Source organism: Musca vetustissima, unplaced genomic scaffold (genome assembly GCF_032173495.1).
Source record: "Musca vetustissima isolate MV318-11 ecotype Yass unplaced genomic scaffold, APGP_CSIRO_Mvet_v1 utg81041, whole genome shotgun sequence".
Lineage (NCBI taxonomy): Eukaryota > Metazoa > Arthropoda > Insecta > Diptera > Muscidae > Musca > Musca vetustissima.
Genome location: NW_026874158.1, coordinates 101871 through 120780, shown reverse-complemented (window position 1 = coordinate 120780; position 18910 = coordinate 101871). Strand labels below are relative to the sequence as shown.

The 18910-nt window shown below is 35.5% G+C and overlaps 1 protein-coding gene across 1 annotated transcript; it reads right to left on the bottom strand.

Moving 5' to 3' along the window:
- Nucleotides 1–374: 374 nt before the first annotated feature.
- LOC133331172 (aminoacylase-1-like) lies at nt 375–17137 on the bottom strand. The gene is made up of 6 exons (XM_061539572.1): nt 17046–17137; nt 7250–7594; nt 3074–3220; nt 2724–3007; nt 647–783; nt 375–587 (listed from the first exon to the last, which is right to left on the bottom strand). Exons 1-6 carry the CDS (start codon nt 17128–17130, stop codon nt 383–385), a joined length of 1203 nt encoding a protein of 400 aa, XP_061395556.1. The 5' UTR covers nt 17131–17137; the 3' UTR covers nt 375–382.
- Between the last annotated feature and the right edge of the window lie 1773 nt (nt 17138–18910).

Here is an 18910-nt window from a genome sequence, read left to right as displayed (position 1 = left end):
TTTTAAAACATCTACGCCTTAAGATATGCTTCAAAAATTATTTTTAAAATAATCCAAGCTATGATCTAAAAATATTTTTTTAAAAGAAATCCACGCCTAAGGATAGGCTCTTGAAAAAAGTATTTTTAAAACTCCTTTTTGAAATAAAACTCCAACAATTTTATAAGGTATATTGTCCTTACTTTATTATTTCTATATTTTTATTATTATTAGTTATTGTAAATTTTTTATTAACAAAGCTTTTAGCGGCGTTAGAAAAAAAAATGGTTTTTCTGTGTGTTTTTTTTTCGTTTCTTCAGGTAACTTGTTAACAGGAATAAAATCAGATTCATTGTGCAATCGTCGTCAGCAGCAACCGCCTCCCCCTTCGCATCATCATCTTCTAGGCATTCAATACAGCTGGTATTAGCTTTTCATAGATCTCAATGCCACGCAAATAGGTATCAGCCTTAAGGTATTCATCATGATCGTGCAATAGCACGGGCGTATTGATCATGGGTGAGAAACCGATTGAGGGTATGCCAGCCGCGCGTATATAACGGCTGTCGGTGCCACCGGGGAAGATAAGTTTGCGGATTTTCAAGCCCCTAAAAAGAAGAAATGGTTTCAGAAGAGCTTGGAAGGTTTGAGGGTGTCGGGGACTTACAATTCCTTGACCAAACAATTTTCAAAGGCCACCCAATAGATGTTGGAACTATCGGTTTTTGTGGGCTCAACCTTGGGTTGTTTCTGTTCGAAATGCAATTCAATGTCGCCGCCAGCTTCTTCACACCATTTGCGTACCTGTAAAGTTGGAGAGAGAGAGAGAGACAGAGTGAGGAATAAATGTGAAATGAAATAAAAAGAAAAACAAACACATGTAAGAGAAGAAATACATTGGAAGAGGTATAGCAAGAAAGGGGAGGTAGAAGAGGAAAAAAATTAAATATTTAAAAAAAATCCGCGCCTAAGAATAGGTTGCCAAAAATTAAAAAAAACCGACTAAAGATAGGCTACTAAATGTCCCCCTTTTATTTTTTTCAAGAAACCGCTACTCTTCGCTCTCAATTGGTTCCTGATCTTCGTCTGACCCGATATATTTCTACATGATTTTCCATCCAAGCTTAACTATTTTCCCGTTGCAAACATCACTCTTTTTCTACTTCTAATCCGATAGATACATAGCCAAATGTTTATATCGTCAAAACATCTGTCAAATACTTCTTGAGCTGATTTTCTGACAATGCTTCGACTGATTTTCCATTTAGGCTTAAATATTTTTCACTCATTTTCTACTTCCAATCCGATAGATACTAAGCCAAAATGTTTGTAGCTTCCGAAGATCTGACAATTGTTCTTCAATTGCTCCCTGAATTGCTTCTGATCCGATATATTCCCCACATGATTCTCCACATATGCTTTAATATTCTTCGACTGCAATCATCAATATTTTCTACTTCTAATCCGATAGATACCAAAGCAAATGTTTATACCTTTCAAAGAGCTGACAATTGTTCTTCAATTACTTCTTGAGGTGATCATCTGATTCGATACATTTCCCACATGATTTTCTATATAGGCTTAAGTATTCTTCATTGCAATCATCACTCAATTTCTACTACTAATCCGATAGATACCACGCCAAATGTTTATAGATTCCGAAGAGCTGACAATCGTTCTTTAATTGCTTCCTGAACTGATCTTCTCATCCGTTACATTCCGCACATGATTTTCCATCTAGGCTTAAATATTCTTCTTCTCATTTTCTGATTCTCCACATTCGACTGCAGTCCTCAATATTTTCTACTTCGAATCCGATAGATACCACTCCAAATGTTTATAGCTTCAGAATAGCTGACAATCGGTTCTCAATTGCTCTTGAACTGATCTTCTGATCCGATACATTCTCCACATGATTTTCCATCTAGGCATAAATATTTTGCTCACCTAAACATCACTCATTTTCTACTTCTAATCCGATAGATCTCAATCGTTCTTCAATTACTTCGTGTACTGATCTTCTGATCCGATACATTCTCTACATGATTTTCCACACAGAGGCTTAAATATTTTTCGACTGCAATCATCACTCATTTCTACTTCCAATCCGATAGATACTAAGCCAAATATTTACAGCATCTGAAGATATCGCAATCCTTCTTCAATTGCTTCCTGATCTTCTGTCCCGATACATTTCCCACACAATTTTCCATGTATGGTTAAATATTCTTCCACTGCAATCATCTAATTTTCTACTTCTAATCCGATAGATACCAAGTCAAATATTTATATTCTTCAGCAAATCTGACAATCGTTTCTCAATTACTTCATTAGGTGATCCTCTGCTCCGATAGATTCTCCACATGATTTTCCATTTCGGTTTAAATATTCTTCCCATCCAAACATCACTCATTTTCTACTTCTAATCCGATAGATTCCAATTGCTTCCTGTGCTGAACTTCTTATCCGATACATTCCCTCATGATATTCCAAATAGGCTAACATATTTTTCCTCTAATATTTTCTACTTCTAACCCAATAGATACCACGTCAAATGTTTACAGCTTCAGAAGATCTGAAAATCGTTTCTCAATTGCTTCCGATCCGCTACATCTTCCACATGATTTTCCATTTAGACTTAAATATTCTTCTCCTCCAAACATCACCCATTTTCTACGTCTAATCCGACAGATACCACGTTAAATGTTTGAAGATCTGTCATTCGTTTTGACAAACATCTTTACCTGCTTTTCAAATTCCTCATGATCGACAGTAATGGCTAGACGTATATCGAAACAGACATCCAAAAATGGTGGCACCACATTACTCTGAACGCCACCGTTAATGGTGGTTAAATTAACTGTGGTCACATCACCAATCGATAGGGACGGATCGTTTTCTAAGCGCTGGGCTTCGTGTTCACGGAAGGCCATCATTTTATTGAGAATATAATGGAGTTTTTCACCGACGGTATTTTTTAGCAACAGGGAGCCGTGACCGGCATGGCCGGTTATCTGGAAGTGAATTTCTGGAAAGAAGGGAGGAGAATTTTTTTTATTAAAATAATCGAAATAAAGGCTGCTGGCTGACTTACGCCAAATCGATCTCTCAGCATAGTAGACACAATAGCTGTCATCCTCAGCGGCCACACCCTCATCCAGTGAGAAGCCAACATTTAACTTTTTGAAGTCTTCGGTTTCGATGAAGGGTTCCATACCCAAGTGGCCACCGATTTCTTCATCTAAAAACAGGGAAAACAAATTAAATTAAATTGAAATAGCCAAGAAATTTAAATTTAAAAATTAATATTGTAGGCTCTGAAATCCTATACTCTTAAATTTTATTTAATTTAAATTTGAAATCAGCGACCTGAAACCTCTAAAACGGCATTTACATTGGAACTTTTTACAGGGTTAACCTACTTTATGAGGATTTATTTGACATATATGCAAAGGAATTGACAATTGAAACCCACTGGGTTAACGGAATCCGGTTAAATGTAAACGTACTATAACATTTCAAAACTACAAAGCTACTGCAACAAAACTAATTTTTCGAACTACTGAGCCCTTGGTAAAGTAGCCATTTTCAGACCTAGAAACCCCAACTAGTTTCCAAACATTATTTTAAAATTCCCAACAGCTTTCCCTTTGCCAAATCTAACCCTTAATTGTTAATTGAAAGCTTTTCATGGAGAGTCGGAAGTCTATTGCAGGTTGTAAGGGGAAGAGTAACTTCCATTAACACCATTTTGTCGGCTTTTGAATAAAAATTTGTCAATTTAATTATCAAATTACAGGTTGTAACATTAAAAAGTCTCTGGTCTGGCAGACATTAAAAGTTACCCGCATAATTGCTATGTGTAAGCAATTAATGTCACAGCGGGGGAGAAAATATTCTACTGGGGGTTGAAAAAAACAAAATCCGCAAGCCGCAGCCAACGAAAATAAAGAGGATGCTGATGTCTCCAAGGATTCTCTGTTGAGACAATTTTAATTTTCTGAACGTGACTCAAAAATATTGGGGAAAGATAAGTATTTTCTTCTGGAAAAGTTCGGAGAAAAATTGAGAATCGAAGCCTTTACATCAAAGGACAAGAAGAACTAATCTGAGGGTTCTGGAAACTCATCAACAGTATACGATATCAGATGTCTATTCTTTCAAGAAAAATTCAATGTAATTTACTGCTTTAAGAATGTAGTCAAGGGATCATAGTTCCTTCAATTTTATTCACCTCCTTATTCCCCACACGATTTTCCATTTAGGTTTAAATACTCTTCCATTGCCAAAAATCGCCCATTTTCTACTTCTAATCTGATAGATACGACGCCAAATGTTTATAGCTACATAATAGCTGACAATAGTTTCTCAATTGCTGATCTTCTGATCCGATACATTCCCCACATGATTTTCCATTCAGGCTTAAATATTCTTCCATTGCCAACATTATTTATTTTCTACTTCCAATCCGATAGATACCACCACAAATGTTTATAGCTTCAGAATAGCTGACAATCGTTTCTCAATTGATTCCTGAACCTGATCGTATATAGGATAATCCTGCCAAACTCTATCCAGTGGCGTTCAGGTTCGTCCGTTGGGGAAATAATCGTTAGATTTGCATCAAAAGTATTTTCTTCTAGAGATATCCCGAGAAACTTTGTAAGGCAAAAAACTTCGAAACCAAGGGCAAGAACAAATCCTCAAAAAACTCTATAGACATGACTCATCATCCCGCACGAGATGGGCGAATACTTCAAAGCAAAAGGCACTTCAAAGAGAAATTGTCAAAGTACCTGAAGAACCCTGAAGTCTCTCAACTGGGAGCTCGATTGACATAGATCACAATCCACGAAAATGTACAGATTCCTGATTTCTGCTCCTTACATAGAGATCCAAGGTAATTTACTGCCACAATAATGAATTCATCTGACTCCTAATTCTCCCAGTTTGTGATCTTGACCTCCTTATATAGGTTAATCCTACAAAATTCTAGCTGTTGATGGTCAAACTCGTCCGTTAGGAAAATGATAGATGCCGGTCAGCAGCAAACAATGATTCTCGCTGATACGTTCGTGAGGATCAGCTTTGTCAATGATGGTTATTTGTATGTGGTACTATTTGTAGCTTCGGAAGTTCCTACAAAGACTATGTCTTCTAGATAGAAAGATGATGTCACTCTTCCGAACTCATTCTATTCATTACCAAATGCTTTGTGGAGGATTTATTTTCTTAATCACATCCCATTGTCATCCTGCGATTGTGAGCAAACATCTCCTACAAATTTAGGTGTCTTGGTATCTGTAGTCGAGGGAACCCCTACAAGAAGTTATAAAATGAGCTGATAGCTTTATTCGATTTCTGAATAATTAGGCAAAAAAGAGGACGGAACATGAGACTGTGCCTTCTCTATAGTTCACAATATCAGGCAGCAAAAAAATAGAACCGATATATTCACACATGACTTTCTATATAAACTTAAATATCATTCCACATCTCCTACATAAACTGAAAGTTTCTTTCTTGTCTTTGAGAATCGAGTATTCGAAAATGTTCTTCAGAAGCCAAGAAACCTCTGGTCATTCGTTACAGACGATATCATTTTAACACTTCTATGTCTTTTTGAGAGAATTGTTCCATCCTTGGAGTCTCGATGTCTTTGAGAATCGATGAATGATGAATTCAGAGTTCTTGGAGTAACAGAAATAGATACAACGGCGATGAGTCCAATCCCGTCCAGATGTAGCGGGAAAAAATTCCCCAAAGGATAATCCTAACCTTCAAATTTTTGAAAAGTGCGAAGATAATTAGAAATTCCGAGACATGCGGAGACTCAAATTCAAATTCCGCGTCAGAACACGACAGTAAGACCACATAATCGTTGAAGCATGTCAATTGTGAAAAGAGGTTAATAATAGGGTGTCAGAAGTTATTAGTTCTTAAAAACCTTTAGGTATTTCGAAGGGTTGGGCCAAGCGAAAGAAGAATACCTGCAGCTCTTCCACAGGAAGAAAAAGGAACCATGAGTTGTATCATCTATACTCGGACATCGACATAGTAAGACGGAACGAGTTGCAGCGATCGAGCTACAGCGACAGCTGTCATGTTATGAGAATGGATGAGGATTCCCCCACAAGGTATATAAGAGCGAACCTACTGATGGCTCACGCAGAATGAAAAGGCGACGAATTAGATGGAAAGATCAAGTGGAAGAGAATATCTCAAAATATGGTCTGCACGCAAGACCGAATCGCCTGGAAATATTTTTTAAGCTCGGCTTATGGAAAAAATATTCTGTTGCAAGGCAGCTAAGTAGTAAGTAAGAACCGATCGATACTAATCCATACTTCGAGCTAATCAATCGGTCTCATGTGAGAGCTTCAAAGAATCTGAAAAGGCAAACATTGCCTTTTCAGATTCTTTATGGTTTTGAAATAATAAAGATAGTGAATGTCCTGCTGTGGGTCTCTTGTGTAAAGGAGAGAATATTTAGTTAAAAAGGGATCTATTTTTGTCTACAGTCCACTTGAGATAAGAGATTATTCTTGTTGAATGTTTGAACACTAGAATAAGATAGGAGTTCGTCTTCTCTCCCACTCTCTTTTACACCTTAGTCTAAGATAGGGTAATACTTAGTTCTTAAGGAGCAGTTTTTATATTAATAAATTAGTGCGAAAATGCCCAAATACTGATTTAGTCGTGGTTTCACTCCGCGGAGAATATCCGGCGGCCTAAGATCCCAATCTCAAAGGGGAATCGACAAATATAAACTTAGATGTCGTAACATCCCAAAAATTATTATATGACCCGCAGAGGAAATTTTCCTTCAGTCTGGCGATATTAGTATTCAGTAATCCAAGACCATACTTTTGGAATTTCTCCGAAACCTGCATAATTTATGGGGGAGATGGCGTGAAAAATATCTTCGTATTATCTTAATTATCGTGGCCCAAATATTATTATTACTGTTAGAGATTAGACTAAGGTGTTTGCTGGGTCTCACTTATCGTGTTTACTTAGCAAGTGACTGCAATTTTTCTGCTTATCGTTCACGGTCACAACTACTTCGGGGGGAATACAACTACCTTATCTATAGAAGTGATTTTTTTCTAGGTGCAAGAGCTATTAAAAAATTATGAGAGAGAAAAATAAACAGAGCTCGCTTATCATCACTAAATTTTCATAAAGATAAATCAACCCCGAGATAAGAAATCAGGCCAACTAGAAAATACGAAAATAAAAATGCAATAAAATCTTCAACAAATCTTACCTGGTACAAATGTCACATGCACGGTACGTTTCATATGCATCCCCTTCTGCTTTAAGGCACGTATGGCAGCCAAATATTGCATACCAACACATTTCATATCTTGTGAACCGCGTGCAAATATTTTACCCTCCGCATCCATGTGTGCGGAAAATGGTGGATGCGTCCATTTATCTTCGAACACGGGCACCACATCCATATGGGAATTTAATATGACGGAAGGCAATTCTGGTTGGGTACCTTGCCAGGTGATGATGACAATTGGTTTAGTTTTACCCCCAGGATAATAGACATTAACTGGAAGACCCAAATCATTGGCTTGTTTTTTAAGGAATTCTACGCAGGGTTCTACAAAAGAAAGAAAAATGTACAAATTTTTTTTGAAAAGGGGGAAAGAAGGAATTATTAAAAATTTTATGTGTTAGGAAATTTTGTGTATACATACATGCGTTTGTTTTTGTTTGAATAGTGCAGTTTACCAATTTTTTGAGGTTAGTTTTTTAGGGGAAAAATACACAATGCAAAAAAAAGTACAAAAGACCAACACCATTTTACACACTCACGTTGTTTTATTTTTGGGGACACGGAACAAAAATTTCGGACACACTTCTTGATCACAGTATTTATTAATTTTCAGGAACAATTAATCGGACGTTTTAGTAAATATTTACAAAGGAAATGGCGGACGTTTTCCCCAAATCTATGGGGGTTCTGCGAGCACGAAATGGAGGAACTCTTATAATATATATTGTAAAATAACTTATAGCTAAGTGGGGAATCCAGCGGCAAGTAATTCGGGAACATATTATCAAATCAGTGTTAGATAAGGTGTTTATCGGATACTCCAGACTTATATTTAACATAAATTAGGTTTAAGAAATACCACACCTTCGTTAAAGTTTACGAACTATAATACCATTATAGGATAGGCTCCATATACCCTGAACTTTACAGGTTACGTGATGTTTCCATTATCAATAATTTCTACTTCTAATCCGATAGATACTAGCCCATTCTTTTAATCCTACAGACGGTACCATTGGTACCATTGCAGATCGGAAGATAGACTTGATATATATTTCTACATTTCTTTTTGATAACTTTGAATATGCATAATTTCTACTTCTGATCTGATGAACTCCGTCGTACGACCATTGAAGTCAACAGGCTAGTATGCGAGCACAAAAAGTGTCTAAACCACCTGAAACAATGCAACATTGTCACCGGAACAAGTAAATTGTGGATAATATTTAAGTCACTCTCGAATTCTGGAAGAAAGGATGACAGGAAGAGGTGTGCGTGTTATTTTAATTGGCAATTCATTGAGCACCACGAGAGTGGGCACTCCGAGCCGAGAAAGTACCACCACAATTTACGAAGCAGGACGTTGCAGATGTCATCAAAAACGCTAAGTCATCAAAGCAGAATATCCAGATGGATGAAATTACGGTTTCGTCCACTTAACATCAGTTAAGTCCCTGAAGCCCGGAAAATAGGCAGGTTGGCCCTGCTACTGAAGCCTGGCAAGGATGCGAACAGGTGTTAATCATACAGGCCGATTTCACTCCTATCGCCAGTAGCAAAGACACTTGAAACGCTACTTCTCCCATCTCTGAGAGAAGCAGAACGTGGTACATGTCATCAAAAATTCTAAGTCATCCAATGCAATGTTCTCGGACGGAATATCCATGATAATGCTTAAGCAACTGGATGAACCCGGAGTTGAGTTCTAAAATTTTCGATAACCACCCACAATGTCCTGAAGCCTGGAAAATAGGGAGGGTGGTCCCGCTACTAAAACCTGTCAAGGATCCCAGCAGAGGTGAATCGTACAGGCCGATTTAACTCCTGTTGCCAGTAGCAAAGGCACTCGAAACACTACTCCTTTCATCGCTGAGAAGCAGTTTTCCAGTTGCCCAAAATCAGCATGGATTCCGTAAGATGCACGACACAACAATAGCATTACAGCCCATATCCACAAATCAATAAAAAAAATATTCTACACATATTTGTAGAGGACTTAACCGGAACTGTGCCGTGCGATCGAACAGTTATAGTGGCACTTGACCTATCGAAGGCCTTCGATGTCGCCAATCATGCCAAACTTTTCAAGGATATAGAGAAGACAAATCTCCGACCGTGTTTGACACGTTTGATAATCAACTATATGTGAGCACGGCTGGCGTATGTGGTACTCAGAAACAGAAAGTCCAAACCCCGTAGCGTGAAACAGGGAGGGTCATATATCCGAAATTGTTTAATCACTATCTTTCTGAAATTCCACAATCACCGGAAGGCAAAAAAAGTAATGCATGCCGTGAGATTGTACGATCCTGGCGTCGAGTCTGATTATTGATGACATTTGTGAGGGGTTAAAATTCTACATAGCTGATCTGAGGAATATGAAAATATCCGCCACAAAATCTGAGGAATATGAAAATGAAGCTACCGCTGAACATAATGAACGATGGAGAACTGATTCCGACCACAAACTACCCCCCAGATACTGGGAGTCACGTTCGGTAGCTTTTTAAAGTCGTCTGCGCAAGTCATTGCTTTATGCGATAAGCTGAGAAGTGGGAACAAGATGAAGAGATCTTATTGACCTCTTATAAAGCAGTAGGCTGGCCAGTTATAAGCTATGCGGCGCCAGTGTGGTTTTCGAATGTAAGTTATACGGAAGAATATGGAAGAATATCCAGACGTGACAGAATGGGGCTCTGAGAATTTTCAACGTCAATAATTTCTACTTCTGATCCTATAGATTCTCATCCATCTACCTCGATGGTACTAGTGTCCTTTTAAGTTTGAATTTTCTTACATTCCTATTCCCTCATTTTTTCCAAATTAAAAACGCCCACGTGCGAAGGAAACAATTATACTAATCGTCCTGGAGAATTCAAGCGGGTACATTAACTTCCGTTAATTCCGTACTTGTCTAGTACATATCTCCTGCTAAAACATTTAACCGATTCAGAATTCGTACACGAACCACAACGCTTCTTTTAAAAAATACAACCCTGAAAGCCCAGGGCTATTATGCCCTGAGCCATCACAGCACCGCCTCCAAATCGATACAAAAAAATGATTCTTTGGTCCAGAATCCTTAGTAATTCAATACCTCTATTATTATTATTAGTCCTTGTAATTGTGGACAAATGAACAATTTTCAAAAAGTCAAAAGCAATTGTTCTCGTTCATTCACAGCAGAACAAAGAGGCAGTAGCAGCGGTGACTCTGGCACGTGTATGATGCTAATTTTCAATTGTCAATGACAATTCAACCACCTTTTTTTTGCAACATTTAACTGGAGTTAAATCTGTACCATATATTCCAACCGTGAAAGAGAGTAATGAGAAATTGGAGATAGAGGGAGTAAAATTCTCCTTCCTTTCTTCTTTTTTTTCAAATTCTGAAATTGTTACAAAATTATTTTTGGTAGCTAAAAACGTTTATCCGAAAACCGGAAAGGTAATTTCTGTGACAAATAATTGAACGATTTTGTCGCCTGCAATTATCGTCAATTGTTCAATGGTGGTCTTCGTTTACTTTACAATTTAAATAACAAATTGTGTAAGGATAATTTCCCATACGCACGCTCATAATTACGGTACACCATTAATTTAAATATAAGGATGATTCACATGCGACAATTTATCGTGTGGATAATTTGTTTTCCTTCTCAAAATACACAATCAAAAATTATTTGGTTCCTCCATCCTGAATTTCTAAAATGCTGTTCCGTTTTGCTTCCCGGTTTCAAATCTCACAAAAAGTAACGAAGAACAAATCTCAGCTGAGACACTCGTCAGCTAATCCATTTATCAGCTGATTAATTTATTTCGATCGATCAGCTGCTGATGCTTAGAAGGTTAAGCCTGAGGATTGATATCAAGAGAATGCTGAGGCAACACAAAGGTGACAGCATCGATTGGAGAAAAACGGATGTGGATGTCGATTTATCGAGTTTATCGAAAAATATATATATTGTCTTTGAGAATCGAAAACTCTAAAATGTTCTTCGGCGTCTGAGAGATGAATGGAGAGATTAGAATACATTAACAAGAACGCAGAAACAGCGAAATATTGATGATGAATTTAGAGTTCTTTGAGAGCATGGCCTATAAATAAGGTCACCCAGGGAGACCAGATGGAAATCGATATCTCTCAAGTTTGCTGTCAAAATGCATTATTGTGAATTGACTTCCATTATGAAAACGTAAACAAAGTCGACATTTTTGACATTAGACTTGAGAAAAAACAGCTGTTTCCGATTTCGATTGCTATCTTGGTGACCTTATTAATAGATCTTGTTTGAGAGTATCAGAAGTAGATACGAATGTGAATTTGTTAAATACGCAGGTTGAAGGCATCATCAGATGATTTTCACCTTACGGAATTTTAGCATACATAAAATATAATTTTTTTTGAAGTATGAAGAGATATGAAAAGAGAGAATAGAATACATAAACAAGGAACCAGAACCAGGAAAATATTGATTTTGAATTCAGAGTTCTTGAAGAGTATCAGAAATAGATTCGTATGTAAATATATTAAATACGCAGGGTGATGGCATATCGTTTAATAAGCTAATACTAAAAATGGAAGAGACTGCCTCAAGAATACGTCGATTGAGGGCGACAAAGCTGGCACTTATACAAAAGGACAATGAAGCTACTTGTAATACTTTCAAAAAATCGCAATTAGTTTAACAGGAAAAAATACTAAGTTTTTGAGAAACAAGAAGACGGAAAAGTTTTTCGGCGTCTGAGATATGAAAGGAGAGATTAGAAGATATTAACGAGGAAGCAATAACAGCAAAATTCAACTGAAAAATGCAAAGTTTTTGAGAATAAAGAAGTCGAAAAAGTTCTTCGGCGTCAGAGAAATGAAAAGAGAGAATATAATATATTAAATAAGAAAATATTGATGATGAATTCAGAGTTCTTGGAGAGTGCCAGAAATAGATTCGAATGTAAATATATTACATACGCAGATTGAGGGCATCATCCGATTATTTTTACTTTACGGACTTCCAACATACATCCAACATGGATTCAATAATAGGAAAAATACTAAGTTTTTTTTTAAGAAGTCGAAAAAGTTCTTCAGTGTCTAACTGATGTGAGGACGGAATAGAAGATATTAACAAGAAAACAGAAACTGGAAGTATTTGTGATGAATTCAGAGTTGTTGAAGAGTACAGAATATAGTTGGAGAAGAGTATATTCTATAGTTGAATGTAAATGTACATCAGATGATTTTCACGTTACGGACTTATAACAAGCATCAGTAGAATATTTGCGATAAAATAGTTCTTAGTGTGAACCCCGATATGACATGTTAATATTCGTAGTGTTAAGTTTTCTTGTCTAGCATTTTGGTTGTAAATAGTTATAGTCTCAATAAAGCCACCAGCCAGGGCATAAGTGCCTCTTTTCTTCAATTCAAAAATTAAAAAGAATTCAAACACTAACACTAACAACTACAAATTCAAAATTGTTTGTATGACCCCGATTTCTAAATTTCCTAAAAGGCTCGTGTAGGTTTCATTTTCACTTCTTATAATTTTACAGTATATATCATTGATGTCATATTGATTTTTATTTAGTTTACACTGGCCCATTAGCGTATATGCTTCCTTTTCATAGAGGTTTGGCGAAATTTGCAGGCTTAAATGTGCTTATACGGACATTAGAACGTATTGGAGATAGGAGCGGATTTTTTTTTTTAATTTAAATTAAATTTTGGGAGTGATTATAGGTGTAGATTTTCCATAGAAGCCCCAAGGCTTGATTGAAGATAGAAAAAATAAGAGAAGAAGGAAAGGAGACGTAGGCGAGGATTTTATAAAACATATTTTTCAATGGCGTTCACAGTCGTGGATCTTTTAAAAAATATGGTTACCACAGAAGCCTTAGATGCGGATTTAAGGGAAATATGTTTTTCATGGTAGTCTTGTGTAGGATTTTTAAAACAAAATATTTTTTACATAGACGGCTTTGTTGTTCATTAGGCGATGATTTTTAAAAATATTTTTTTTTAATTAATATTTTTTTCTAAAAAAGCCTTAGCTGAGGATTTAAAAAAATATATATTTTTTTAATAGCCCCTAAATTGGATAAATTTTTTTTCACAAATCAATTGACGTGGATTTAAAAAAATATTTTTCTTTAGAAGTCAATCAAAAATCCAAACATTAAAATTTAAAAAAAAAATTTCAAAAAAAAAAATTTATTTAAAAAAAAAATTTTACTAAAATTTCAATAAAAAATTTTTCTTTTCAAGAAATTTTAATATTTTTTTTTTAAAATTTAATAATTTTTTTTTCATAAAATTTTAACATTTTTTTTTCAAATAATTTTAATAATTTTTTTTTTCGAAAAAATTCTAATTAAAAAAATATTTTTTTTAAATCTGATACACCCCCATGTCAACTCCAATCCGAAAAAACATGTGTTTTTAGCCCATGAAATTAAAACTCTTACTAAATATAATGGTTGTTGGCTTGTTGGCAAGTTGAAAGGTCAAGGAAGTTCTTCAGTTTGGCATGGAACTAAAAAAACAGCAACAACACCAACAACAACAAACAAGAAAATGCGCTAGTGAACACAACTGAGAATTGTTGTCGACCTTGCCATTGTGTGACTGTGTGCACTTGACAGGATGTGTATGCACATATGTATGAATTTTCCATTTCAGTTGAATGGGGGACCGACCAGCCAGTCAGGCCAATAGCATTATATTATATTTTTTCCTCCGTCAGCTGTTTGTTGTTGCAAAATAATAGATATCAGCTGATTGATAATTATTTTTGCAGGTAATCAATAAAACAAATGAGGAAAAAAACAATGACGAAGAAGAAGGTGTATCACAGGGAGAAGGTGTGAAGAGGGAGGGAAAATGATTGAATTTCCTATATGGTCTAATAATAAATAGAGGGTAATGTTCGTAGATACAGGTCAGAGAAAGGATAGTAGCAACACTAATGTGATGGAGAATTATCGGAAGAAAAAGAGAGAGGAGAAACGTGTTTTCAGAAAAAAGAAGAAAGAAAAACGCGAGCGTGAGCAAATCGAGATGTAGAGGAGTTAGAATGAAGTCCGAAAATTCTACCAACGGGTACAACACCAAACCGAAGGCTTTGGTGCAGGCACATCCTCCTGTAGAGATAAAGAAGGAAACCTGGTGACAGATACAGACAGTGTGCTGAGGATCTGGATGGAGCATTTTGAAAAACTTCTGGTATCAAATAGTGGCGGTGAAGAGGATACTCCAGAACCAATAAGAGATGATGGTATAGAGTGTACACCACCTAGCCAAGATGAAGTCAGAATAGCAATCAATCGGCTGAAGAATAATAATGCAGCAGGTGCCGATGGGTTACAAGCACCGAACTATTCAAGACTGGTGGTCAGATGCTGGTAAGGAACATGTACCAGCTGATTAGTACAATTTGGTTAGAAGAATACATGCCCAATAATTGGAACCTCAGCATCCTGTGTCCCGTGCACCATAAAGGAGACAAGACGATATGTGCCAACTATAGAGGAATAAATCTCCTTCCTATCGCATATAAAGTGCTATCCAGCGTACTGTGTTAACGACTGAAGCCAATGGTAAATCGTATTATTGGACCATACCAAATCAATGTGGCTTCAAACATGGCAAATCACCATTTCACACTGCGCCAAATCCTTGGCAAAACCCCACGAAAAACACATCGACACATTCCACCTATTCGTCGACTATAAAGCCGCATTCGACAGCCCTATCCGTTCACAGGTGTATAACGCCATGTCTGCCTTTGGCATTCCTGCAAAGTTAATACGGATATGCAGGATAACTTTAACAGGCACAAGATCAGCAGTTAAAGTCGGAAAGGACCTCTCGGAGCTCGTTTAATACCGAACGAGGATTCCGACAAAGTGACAGTTTTTCGTGCGACCTATTGAACATCCTGCTGGAAAAGGTCATATGAGAGGCAAATGTGAACAGAAATGACACTCTGTACACCAAACAACACATGTTACTCGCCTACGCCGATGACATCGATATAATGGGTCGAACACTGAGAGCGGTAACAGCCACCTCTTTGAACAAATTGAGAAGGACTCTGCCAAAGTGGGTCTGGCAGTAAACGGCGAGAAGTCCAAGCTGATGGTATCAACGCGCAAGACGTCCAGTAGACTCGGACCAACTGTGGAACTTGAGAACTACGGCTTCGAGGTAGTTAACGATTTTATATACCTTGGTACCGCCATAAATAAAACAAATGACATCAGTTTTGAAATTCGGAGAAAGATAGTGATGGACAACCGAATGCTACTATGGTCTGAGCAAACAACACAAAAGCAAGGCCACCTCCCGCCAGGGATCAAACTCACACTCTACAAGACGCGGATACTACCCGTGCTGTGTTGTATGGATCTGAAGCATGGGTACTTGCGCAAGCAGACGAGGCAGCTCTTGGAGTGTTTGAGAGAAAAATTCTCCAAAAGATCTATGGGCCGATCTGCGTTGAGGGTGAATGTCGCCGTCAAATGAAGCATGAGTTGTATCAGCTTTTCTCGGACATCGTTATTGTTAGATGAATTGAGCTGCAGCGACTACGTTGGCTAGGTCATGTTGTGAGAATGGATGAAGATGCCCCAGCCCAGAAGGCATATAAAAGCGAACCAGCTGATGTGGATCACGCAGAAGGGGAAGGCCAAGAATACGATGGAAAGATCAAGTGAAAGATAACATTACCGAATATGGTCTTTCAAATAGGAAAAAGTGCACAAAAGACCGACGCGCCGGGAAATCTTTTTTATGCTCGGCTTATGGAACGAAAGTTCTGTCACAAGCCAGCTAGACCTGAATTTATTCGAATTTTCCAATTCGTGGATTTATTAAAAAATAATTTTCAAAATTATTACAAGAATTGGAGTCATTAACATATATATTTTTTTTGAATTATAAGAAGACTTGAATTTATTTAAAAAAACAAAATATAAAAATTTCCAAGGCGTGGATTTTTTAATTTTTTTTTATAAAATTAAAATATATTTTTATAAACTTTTGGAGTAAGTGGATTTTTTTAAAATATTTGTATAAAATTTTCCAAGGCATGGATTTATTAAAAAATATTTTTATAAAATTTTCCAAGACGTAGATTTATTAAAAAATATTTTTATAAAATTTTCCAAGGCGTAAATTTATTAAAAAAATATTTTTATAATTAAAAAATATTTTTATAATTAAAAAATATTTTTATTAAAAAATATTTTCATAAAATTTTCAGCATGTTTATTTTTTAATTTTAAATTTATAATTATTTTTTTTTTTATAAAATTAAAATAAATTTTTATAAACTTTTGGAGTAGGTGAATTTTTTAAAAATATTTTTATACAATTTTCCAAGGCGTGAATTTATTAAAAAATATTTTTATAAAATTTTCCAAGGCGTAAATTTATTAAAAAAAAATATTTTTATAATTAAAAAATATTTTTATTAAATAATATTTTTATTAAAAATTATTTTTATTAAAAATATTTTTATTAAAAAATATTTTTATAAAATTTTCAGCATGTTTATTTTTTAATTTTCATTTAATTATTTTTTTTTAGTCCCACAATTTTGCGTTCGACTGTAAAAAACAAATATTTAAAGGGCGGTGTGATGCTGCCTCGGGGCAGATAATCATTCAACAATTCATTTCATAGCTTACAAACTAACGTCAAGCAGTCTGTGATAATCGGATGTATTTCTAATACCAAAAAAAAAATGAAAATAATAATAGAAAAATAGACTCACCATAATCAATATCTGGATGGACACTTGGAATGCGTAGATATTCACGGAATATTTGAATTTCTTTATTATTTTCCCAGGCACTCATTTTGTTTGTTGTTGATTCTCGCCCTATAAAAACAAAAGTGAAATAATCTCTGCTTAGAATTTTTGGTGTTTTGATGCGTTGTTGTAGTTTTTTTTATTTTTTTGAACACTTGACAAGATTTTTTTGTGTGTGACTCGATGGCATTTAATTGAAATAAATTGGTCAATGAATTTTTCGAAACACTAATTGACAAATTATTTATTTATTAGATGCAGGCCAAACAGCAGCAGTAGTAGCATCATTGCTAGATGCCGCATTTACAAATGCCATCCATTAGCTGATTTACAATATGTATAATTTTCTTGTAGTTGTCACCAAATCAGCTGTTTACACATTGTATTACACAAACAACTACTGCAGCAGCAGCAGCAGCATCAGTGACGGCGACGTTGACAGCAACCCCACTTGAACTGTTCATTCATTCTCAAACATGAATTTGTTTCTATTCACTCCCACCACCCAGCAGCAGAGGGAGTATGCCGAGAAATGTATACACATAAGCACAACAACAGCAACGAGAAAGTTCTAATCTCACTCACTTTTAATTACAACAACAACAATACACAATTACCGTTTCCTTACTTTGTCTTTTCTTCGCTGTGTGTGGATCTCGACCGACTACTCAGAGCAAACTGAATTATGCCCCTCTTAATCACCAGGTATTTAAGCTGTTTAACACACTGGTGGCGGCGGCGGCAACGACGGCTGCCATCCTCGGCTCCATTACTATTGGGGGGTTCGTGTGTGAGTGTGTGTCTGTGGTGTATAACAAAGAAGAGAGAGTGTGTAAAAGAGAGTTTGTTTTGATAGTAGGAAACATGTTTGGCGTTGGGGACAATGTTTGCTGTTTGGATGGCTTGTATACAGCAACAACAACAACAACAATTGGTATACCGATAACTTCTCTTACCACTTCAGTGATAGGAGAAAGTTGTGTTTTGTTTTGTTTGGTTATGAAGAGTAACATGAAGAGGACATGGTTTGTTATGAAAAACGCAGTTCCTATGAACATTTTTTAATACAGTGGGAGGCAAAATAGACATAAAAAAGAAAAATATTTTTAAATAAATCCAGGCCTTTAAAAAATATTTTTTAATAAATCCACGCTTTTTAAAAAATATTTTTTTAATAAATCCAGGCCTTTAAACAATATTTTTTAATAAATCCACGCTTTTTAAAAAATATTTTTTAATAAATCCAGGCCTTTAAAAAATATTTTTAAATAAATCCACGCTTTTTAAAAAATATTTTTAATGAATCCACGCCTTTAAAAAATATTTTTTAATAAATCCACGTCTTTAGAAAATATTTTTTAATAAATCCACGTCTTTAGAAAATATTTTTTAATAAATCCACGGCTTTAAAAAATATTTAAAAATATTTTTTTAATAAATCCACGCCTCTGGTGATTCGGTCCCTTGAAAAATATTTTTTTAATAAATCCACGCCTTTAAAAAATATTTTTTTAATAAATCCACGCCTTTAAAAAATATTTTTTTAATAAATCCACGCCTTTAAAAAATATTTTTTTAATAAATCCACGCCTTTAAAAAATATTCTTTTAATAAATCCAATAAAAAAATATTTTTTTAATAAATTCACGCCTTTAAAAAATATTTTTTTAATAAATTCACGCCTTTAAAAAATATTTTTTTAATAAATCCACGCCTTTAAAAAATATTTTTTAATAAATCCACGCCTTTAAAAAATATTTTTTTAATAAATCCACGCCTTTAAAAAATATTTTTTAATAAATTCACGCCTTTAAAAAATATTCTTT

Excerpts from the sequence above, each read along its gene's own strand:
- LOC133331172 (XM_061539572.1), bottom strand. The coding sequence starts at position 17,130 with ATGAGTGCCTGGGAAAATAATAAAGAAATTCAAATATTCCGTGAATAT. Across the intron at positions 784-2,723 it reads ATGAGGAATTTGAAAAGCAG|GTACGCAAATGGTGTGAAGA; the intron begins GTAAAGATGTTT and ends CCAACTTTACAG. Across the intron at positions 588-646 it reads AATTGTTTGGTCAAGGAATT|GGGCTTGAAAATCCGCAAAC; the intron begins GTAAGTCCCCGA and ends TCTTCTTTTTAG.